The sequence below is a fragment of the Mya arenaria genome, chromosome 8, assembly GCF_026914265.1.
Source record: "Mya arenaria isolate MELC-2E11 chromosome 8, ASM2691426v1".
Classification (NCBI taxonomy): Eukaryota; Metazoa; Mollusca; class Bivalvia; order Myida; family Myidae; genus Mya; species Mya arenaria.
In genome coordinates, this window is record NC_069129.1 from 49,661,304 (window position 1) to 49,671,080 (window position 9,777).

Here is a 9,777-nt window from a genome sequence, read left to right on the forward strand (position 1 = left end):
TAGTCAACAAGGTAATTAAACTTTTTCTGGATAGGTGTTAGTTCAGCCATAAGCTGTTGATCTTGGTCGAGCCTATTGATGTGTTATAGAATCACTTTTGGATCTCCTCGGCCTTTTTAATCAAAACAACATCAGATGTATGCCGGTACATCAGTAGAAGTAGTTGAATTGTATTATTAAATAGATGTAGTGTTTAAGCTTGTATTTGTAGATATAGGTTTAAATTGATTTCCAGTAAAGTATATTATTGCAAACAGATTAAGATTCCAAAGTGTTAAGTAATTAACTTCAACTGCTAAATTGAAATTATTACGCAATCTACTTGTAGCATTGTTAAAGTGTACCGATTCTGACTTTGTAAACGATCCATATACAACCGATGTTGTTTTCGTTAAAAATGACCGAGGAGCTCCGGATAGATTATGAATTAAAGAAAGGGCTGGACCATCACTCATTAATCAAGTCTTCGAGCGATTCTGCGACCCTTCTAGCTATTCTCAGAATATCCAATTGACACCTGCTAGTAACCACAATGAATCTCTCATAAAAATAATCGCTATGGAATATGAACCACTTATCAGATAGATTGAAATGATGACCGACACAAAAGTGAATTAATATTGGCGACATGCCATTGTGTTTCATTATTGTTTATTGCTAAATATAAATAATAGACGTTTATTATGACATATACACAAGTACATCAACATTAAGAACACAGTGTGATTCTTTAACATAATAACAGAGCCTATTCTGCTAGCATATATTTACAGAATGGCTCAACCGACACTTCAAGATTTGTTTATAAACATTTTTTTTAAATGTTTAAGTGAAATCTTTTCTTAATTTATGTCATGTTTAAATGAAGAAATATTGCACACATTTTAAATAAAAAAGTAATATCACTCAGTCAAACGTCTCAAGATAAATGCGCTTAAAATGTAAATACATTTTATTTGTCACCATGAATTTAAGTACTCATATAGAATCTGGATTTTTACTTGAAAATACCATTGAAAATATCCTTTACAGTAACTTGAAAAATGTTATGATATAATTAAAATAATTACACTTATTTATATTTTGCTAAACACAACTGCAAAACACACTTAACAACACAAATTCGATATATGTTTATGGCATTAAATATCAATGTTTTTTTTAAAGTTTGATAGAACATGGTTGCAACAAATCAAAACCGCAAGTTTTAACTGTAAAATAAATGTTATTGCAATCGCTATTTAGCTGTTAAAAAGAACAATCAAGTCTGATTAAGAAAAACTGTCAAATGGCTTTAAATACCTTCAGTGAATCACTGTTTAATATCCCTACAACTATTGCGCGTTCGTGAGGACAGAATGACACAGAAAAGGGATGGATCAGTCCTTCCTTCTGTTCCAAAATTTCCGCCATCTTGCCGTCCTTCTCAGTCAGCAGCATTACGTTGAGACTGTCTCTCCCACACACGAGCAGTTGACCCGGACCTACCTGTACTACGGACATGGGATATTCGAGTTTTTTGTTCCTGTTCTCTCGCAGGACCTTCCCTTCTAATGACAGTTGGAGGACGGTGTGTGCATTGCAGTCAGACACATACAGGGTCAGTGGTGTGGAAGTTGTCACAGTCAGGTTTAGTGGTTTTTTGAAAGGTTGTCTGCCATCATCTGTTTGAATTGTACTAATGATATTACCATCCAATGTCATCACTTCAATACGCGGGTTTGATACGTAAGAAACGTATAATCTATTGTTGTAATACGCAATACCACGACACTCATTTGCTACTTTAATTTTCTTTCCACGCGACAACTGCCCTCCTTTCGTAGACAGCAGCTGAATTATGGAAATATACGGGAGAGTGACTGCAGCCTGGTCAGCATCGAGCACACACACGTCCCAAGGCCTGACATTCAGTTCGATGCGGGATGTGACGGTGCGGGATGTGACGTCCACCAATTTGGCACAGTTGTTATGAAAGTCTGTCAAAATGAAGAAACCAGGAGAGACAAGGGCGAGGCCGGTAATAAAGCAGGTTGCCTGATCCTGTGAAACTCTGACGTTGATGTCTGCTTCATTCTTCCATGTGGCAGTAGAGAGGTCAGGAGCTGGAACTAAAAACAATATAGGACTAGATTATTTTTCACTTTCATCTTATAACTTCAATGAGACAATGGCTTAAAGTTGTTTGTAAAAACAGTACAGCTTCAATTTTTAGTGTTTTTTTTTCAATGAGAAAATTTAGATTAAAAAACAAGACGCGGACACCCGGTAATAAATAGGTATCCTTCTCAAGTTATTCCAGCAAGCAAATATGAACTTTACGAGTTTCCATGTTTATCTAACGATTAACAGAATATTTTATGATGTCAGTTTGCTATTTCAGCCCAGTTTTAATGACAAGATTTATCCAAGACGCAAAGATGTGCACATGAACGCAAACACGCACATATTTCTTGCACAATGTCCATGGGATTGTTTCTGTTTGGGATTTATTACAGTTATATCCGACATTAATTAATTATAGCAAGGCAATTGGTATAAAAGATTATAACGCCTGTCGAAATTCGTCGGTAATACATATATGATATTATTTTTATTTTTTTATTTTTCTCAATTACCATATACGCGTCCAAAACATACCTCAAGGGCAAATTTGCATCTTGTAGATAAATTCGCCCCCCCCCCATCCGATGCAAATGTTGGGCATATAAACACAACACTATATATGGACCTCAACACTACCTAGAGTCGGCTATTCACCCTTTAAAAACAGTAAAAATAGTTTTCCAAGAGAAAAATATTTATTTATTTAAAGTTCCTTATTAAGTTTGGGTGCTGTGTAAGCCTTGGTTTATGTTAAACTAACTCTGAGTACGTATAGTTCGTAGACACCAAACGCTTACGTACAATAACTATGGATTTTATGATAGATAACGACTAATACCAAATGGGAAAAACAGACGAGCGTTGACATTTGCTTCGCGGCCCTCATATTTATTTACAGTGTACTTGCAACCTGGCTGGTTTACCGAATCGGCTGCATTAGAAACTTATGATGATAAGTAATTTTGCATAAAAACGTTTTCAATTAGTTTAAGTTAAATTCGTGTGCTATAATTTAAGCTATAACTCTGTAAGACCATTATGAACAAGAGCTCGATTTAAGACACTTAGGACAAATTGTTGGGATATTACTTAGATTTTTACTGAAATATTTACAACGCAATCTTTTTTAGGGTAAAGTGTTACTTAAACATGTAAAGTTATTCTTAAACATACTATTCTTTTGAATCTCTCCCGCCACGTCCAGTGTTCCAATGCCAATTTTCGATCCCAGCAGCTGCTCCTTATCCGGGTCCTTAGTAAACTGAAACTTCCGGGCCTTCATCCTACCAGCGATCATCTTTATCCCCTCATTTATCCCCCGTAGCTCCTTCTGGCCTCGCCTCGCCGTCACGTACCGCTGGTTCACCGGGACGTCATCGGAAGTCAGTTCCGTCCTCATGGCTTCAAGTCCGTCTTTCATCAACTCACAATCGGTCTTAAGTGCAGTCAGCATGTTGTCATCCTCGCCTTTGACTCTTTCGATGTTGTCGAGCAACTCTTTCTCGCGCCGGTCCATGTATGTGTTAATTTCTGCACGGAACTTTCTCAGCTTATCTATCTGAACCTTAGACTGGTCTTTAACATCACCAAAAATCTCCTTGACGTTACTAATGAACTCGGATAAAAGATCTTCAGTTCGTTTAATCGATGGCTCCAGCTCTCTGAATTCTTTTGCAGTGACGAATTCTTTAGCAACATCAGCGATAAAGTCAACTTTACAGCTGCGATGGTCGAGTACGACACAGTCACCACAGCCAAGGTCTCCGTGAGTCGGGCAATAAAATTTGATCATCTCCTTCGGATGGTTGTTACAATAATCCGTATCGGCGATAGCTGATTTCTTCGTTGACGGGTAGAAGGAGGGCATCTTATCTTTTGACAACAAAATATGGTTCCTGGACATCTTCAATCTCTTATGGTATTCGACACAGGGAGCGCACATGTACTCCTCGCAGGTCTGACAGATGCCCTGGGCCACAGAGCGTTTACCGCCTTCTCCACACGGCTGGCAGTAGACAGTGGAGTCAGCGGAACCCTTGTCAAGGTAAGGGTCACGCTTCTTTCCGGGAACATCCATCAATGGAAACAAACTAAATGAATCACTTTAATAACCAAACTGTTTTATTCAAATGAAAATGTACCTCTTCAGTTCAATCAAGTCAAATACCTGACATTACACAATCATATTAATATGTTTTGTTTATATGACACTTTAAAAACGAAGGTTGTGATCGATGTTTTTATTTAAAATAGAATTAGAGATCGGTCGAATGTGCTTCTTTATTGTTTTATCCCACAACATTTTGCTTTCAATGTCAGTATCAAACTAAATATAATAAAGAAAAAAAAGTAATATTCACCTTTATTTTGTTGATCTTCAAAATCAAGTAGGAAGTTATTCGTTTCATCCACCGCGCATGTTCATACATAAACTTTATATCGCTTCGCAAAGTTTAAACGTTTGCCAACATTCGTTTTAAGATACTTCAGACTCAAGTTATTTACTATGGTGGCATATAACTGCCTGTTTTAAGTCTGATGATATTTATCTTATCAAAAAGGTATCGCGAATATTAACTTGTTATCTAGATAGTTATCACGAAAATTAGGTGTTTAACACGAAAAAAATCGCGAACGCTATCAGGTTGTCTTACGGCAGTATATGCCACCATATTGCTAATAATGTTTATACTAAAAAAACTAATAATAATTATAATAATAATAATAATAATAATAATAATAATAATAATAAGAAGAAGAAGAAGAAGAAGAAGAAGAAGAAGAAGAAGAAGAAGAAGAAGAAGAAGAAGAAGCCCTCTCCCTTTTCCTATCCGTCCCCTTTCGCAATCCCTCTACCTATCCACTTTCCTCATCATTTTCTATCCCTCTCCTTTCCAGATCCTTCTCCCGTTCCCCATCCCTCTCCCGTCATCAACCCCTCTCCCTTTCCAAACCCCTCTCACTTTCCCCATCTCTATACCTTTCCCCATCCCTCATTTTTTTTCTACCCCTCTCCTTTTCTCCATCCCTAGTCAATTTCCCCATCCCTTTCTCTTTCCGCAATACTCCCCCATTCCCCATCCAATGTCTTCACCCCATTCTGCTTTCTCCATTCCACCCCCTTTTCCAACTTCGTTCCCTTTTCCCATTCCTCCTCCTTCTTTTCCAATACCTCTTTCTACCCCCCCCTTCCCCAGTCAACTCCAACTTTACCCATACCTTTCCATATCCCTCTCCCTCTCCCTTTTCCTATCCGTCCCCTTTCGCAATCCCTCTACCTATCCACTTTCCTCATCATTTTCTATCCCTCTCCTTTCCAGATCCTTCTCCCGTTCCCCATCCCTCTCCCGTCATCAACCCCTCTCCCTTTCCAAACCCCTCTCACTTTCCCCATCTCTATACCTTTCCCCATCCCTCATTTTTTTTCTACCCCTCTCCTTTTCTCCATCCCTAGTCCATTTCCCCATCCCTTTCTCTTTCCGCAATACTCCCCCATTCCCCATCCAATGTCTTCACCCCATTCTGCTTTCTCCATTCCACCCCCTTTTCCAACTTCTTTCCCTTTTCCCATTCCTCCTCCTTCTTTTCCAATACCTCTTCCTACCCCCCCCCCCCTTCCCCAGTCAACTCCAACTTTACCCATACCTTTCCATATCCCTCTCCCTCTCTCCAGCTCTCCCTCCTTTTCCCCATTCCTCCTCTATACCCATCCAACTCCCCCTTTGCCTATCCCACTCCTTTCTCAAACTGTCACCCTTCCCCAACCCTCTCTCTTTTCCCACCCCTCACCTTTTCTCTATATCTCTATCCATCTTCCGCTCTTTCCCAATACCTCTCGCTTTCCTCATAATTCCCTTTTCCCTATAAATCCCCCTTTCCCCATCGAACTCCCCCTTTGCCCATCCATTTTCAAATCTCTCACCCTTTCTAGACCCCTCTCTCTTTCCCCATCCCTCACCTTTTCTCTTTCCCTCTCCATCGCTTTCCCAATACCTCTCGCTTTGTTCATTACTACCCTTTTCCCATTTTCTGCCCTTTTTCCCATCCAAATCCCTCTTTGCTCATCCATTTCCCATCCCTCTCCCTTTCTCCAGACCTGCCCCTTTTCTCATCGATCCTCATTTTTCCGGCTTTCTAATATTTTTTTTCTCAAAACCTCTCTCATTCCCTAAACCTCTCCCTTTCCCCATCCAACTCACCATTTCACCATCCCTCTCCCTTTCCCCATCCCTCCCCTTTCCTATCCCTCTCGATTTCCGCATCCTTCTCCTTTTCCCCACCCCCTTCATTTTCCACTTCCCCTCCCTTTTCCAATCTCACTCTATTCCCAAATACCTCACCCTTTCCCCATTCAGTCTTTTTCCCCAACTCCCCATTTGCCCATCCCTCAACCTTTCCCCTTCTCACGCCTTTTCCCCATCCTTCTCCCCTTTCCAGCCCTCTCTTTTTTCCATATCCCTATCCATTTGCCCATCACTCCCCTTTTCCGTACCCCTATCTTTTTCCTCATCCCTCTCCCTTTGCCTATCCATCTCCGTTTGCAAATCCCTCCCCCTTTCCCAATTCCTTTCCCTTTGCCCATCCCTCTCCGTTTGCAAATCCCTATCCCTTTCCTAATTCCTTTCCCTTTGTCTATCCTTCTCCCTTTGCCAACCCCTCTTCATGTGCAAGTCTCTCTCTCTTTCCACACCCCTCTCTCTTTTCCATTCTTCTTCCCTTCTCACCCCCCTACCTTTGCCCTTCAGTCCCCTTTTCCTGTTCGTCCCCTATAAACATCCCTCTCCATTTATTGATCCCTCTCTGTCCCTGCCAATTCCCGCCCCTCCTCTTTTCCATCCCTTTCCCATTCCCCCCATCCCTTTCCCTCAAAATCCCCATTTGCCCATCCATTTCCCACCCCTCTCCCTTTCTCCAGACCTGTCCTTTTTCTCACCGATCCTCCTTTTTTAGGCTTTCTAAACATCTCTCTTTCCCAAAACCTCTCTCTTTCCCATCCCTCTTCCTTTCCCCATCCAACTCCCCATTTTCCCATCCCTTTCCCTTTCCTCATCCCTCCCCTTTCTCCATCCCTCATCCTTTCCCCATTCCTATCTCTTTCCAAACTCACCCCCCTTCCATATTTTTCTACATCTTGCTCAACCTATCTCCTTGTCCAAGTAATGTGCAATGAAATAGTACATTTTCATCATCACATATTGTAAACAAGTATCCAGAGAGAAATATCATAAGCTCTGATTTCGTTTTAATCCCCTTCAATATATCATGTTTATAATAGTTTGACACACAATATTGCATTGTTTGATATTTGTGTTGAATAAAGTATATTTCAGCTAACATTAGTAAAAATTCTAGTTTTTGAGTTTTATTTATTTTATAAACTATGAACAAGCCTCTTCAAATACTGCATATAGTATCTGACAAATTTGTGTGGGTTGGTATGCATGAAATATAACATACAGTCACAAAGATCTCATTTATTTACAGAATTATCTCAAAACAACAAGCGAGAACATGCTGCAAATAACATAATTTTATATCAAGCTTAGCAACATTGTTGGTCATTTTGCCTTCATAATCATGATAAATTATTCGAAAGTGCTTCAAATATAGTGTGAACACTTAATTTATAGTATTGAGATTACAACAATATGTCTGTATATGTAAATACTTGAAAAAGAAAAAATAAAGAAATAGATAAAAGTTATCAAAATTATATTTATAAAACAATCAACTGATTAACATTACCAGCAAGTCAGTGGGCAAAGTTAAGTATGGTATAAACACTCAATGCATATACCAAAACATTTTGAGGATCCCTTTAAAAGATCAAAACCCGTTTTGCACGGGTTGTTCGTGCAGGGATGTCTAAGTAAGTGGGCGGTGCGGTTTCGTCGTTCGAGGCCTTTTTATATGCTGGGTCCAAACGTTAGCGAAAAATGTATGATCCCCCCAACCCATCCGTTTATATTATAGTCTGATATTATTATAATTGTAAAGGATGATCCTCTCTACATACCAGAGGCAGTTTTATCCAAGATTAACATATTTTTTTTAAGAAGACTATATCAATTTGTTGTTATGTTATTATGACTCGTGCGACCCCGTTTGTTTGTGGTGCTGCATTTATAACTGTGTCTGTCGTTTGAAAACCGTGTTTCGGGGAAACAGTTTCCTGAAGTTTTCACATCCGACAAAGCGGCACCCATTTGATGTGAACAATCTCACACAGTTCAACTAGAGTACAGCTTTTCAATTGATCTGCATACATGCTGCAAATAACAGACCATGTTCATAATACGTGTTTTTTTGTTAATGTAAAGTAGCTTGTGATGTTAAGTCTAGTCGATAATGTCAGGTATTATTGTTGAAAATCACAATTGTAAAAAAGTCGAGCTTATGTTGTCTGGGATATATTTACTATTTGATAAGGAAAACAAATTGTTTTACTCACGTTTCTAGTGACTAAAACACCTTTTTATATGCAATAAATATATCTGTTGAATGGACTTGCTTATTATTGGTAAAATGCATTCTTAAGACGAAATACAGTGTGGTGGATCATTAAGACTTCAAATACTGACGAAGGAACCATTCAAAATGTTTTATACTAACATTGTATTTTTGAAGTTTAAATAGCGTTAGAAAAACGCTTTTCAACAAAAGGACTTTAGGTAAAATAATTTTCAGTTTTTGTAAGAGTCCTTGTTGGCGAGCCGTTTTTTATATAAAAAAAGCTATTGACTTTACCAGCGTGAGTTTGCTTCCCACTTATTCCAGTTTATTATACTTGAATTGTATGTTTTTCTGCAATTTTGGTATCAAAGAGAAACATAATTATAATAGATGTGTTATCAGATGCATACTCTTGAAACAGGGCATGCATTTCAGCACTTATAATATAAAACATAAACACAGAGTTCACCCATTTACCCATCCCTCACCCTTTCCCCTATCTCATACCCCTTTCCCCATCCCGCTTGCCTTTTCCGGCCCTCTTCTTTCCATATTCTTCTCCCTTTCCCCATTTACTGAACACATTTCGTCACATTTCTTTAATAAAATGGAACGTGCGGACAGTGCACTTCCACAAACTATATAAAAAATACTTAATAACAATTGTCTTTCCTTGGTTAGAACTGTTAAATACTAGGCTTAAACGGAATAAACAGACATTACAGACGATTTTAATTGAATTCGAATCTCGTCGAACATGAAAAACATGTCTTTGAAGCAGGCTACGGAATTCGAAACCACTCAAGTGCGCTCCTCGAACGGGGAATTGGTCACGTGACTATGATTGACGCCTCCAGCGGGATGCTACAGCAGGCGAGAGAAAGTTTAGGAACGCCATCGCGGATGGATGCGACAAGCAGATGCCGAAATTCAAACTTCAGGAAAGACCGTTTCCGGATTAAATATTTGACGCCGTTAAGTTTAATATGGTAATTTCTGTGTGTTTTTTATATGGCGTGAGACCATAGTTATTTTTAATATATGTTTCAAATAGACACTAACCTGGCTTTTGACTTTATACATATCCCAATTGAAAAACATGGACATGGCATCTCTAGAACAATTCAAGACACAAATATAATCACAAGAAAACACCATGTTGACCATTGACCCGACTGTCAAAATTGAGTTCAACTACATAACCCTTCCGCCAAGGAG

The 9,777-nt window shown here is 39.0% G+C and overlaps 1 protein-coding gene across 1 annotated transcript; it reads right to left on the bottom strand.

Annotated features, from left to right (window-relative positions):
- Positions 1-1,284: 1,284 nt before the first annotated feature.
- On the bottom strand, positions 1,285-6,638 carry LOC128244325 (uncharacterized). Its single transcript, XM_052962340.1, has 5 exons — positions 6,514-6,638; positions 6,314-6,427; positions 5,896-6,087; positions 3,280-4,196; positions 1,285-2,111 (listed from the first exon to the last, which is right to left on the bottom strand). Exons 1-5 carry the CDS (start codon positions 6,636-6,638, stop codon positions 1,285-1,287), a joined length of 2,175 nt encoding a protein of 724 aa, XP_052818300.1.
- Between the last annotated feature and the right edge of the window lie 3,139 nt (positions 6,639-9,777).

What these genes read in the sequence shown, in the direction of transcription:
- LOC128244325 (XM_052962340.1), bottom strand. Translation starts at nt 6,638, where the DNA reads ATGGATAGGCAAAGGGAGAGGGATGAGGAAAAAGATAGGGGTACGGAA. An exon ending in GAGAAGGATGGGGAAAAGGC is followed by an intron (nt 6,428 to 6,513) that starts GTGAGAAGGGGA and finishes ATTTGGGAATAG; the next exon opens with AGTGAGATTGGAAAAGGGAG. An exon ending in GGGAGAGATTCAAAAGAATA is followed by an intron (nt 2,112 to 3,279) that starts GTATGTTTAAGA and finishes TATTGTTTTTAG; the next exon opens with TTCCAGCTCCTGACCTCTCT.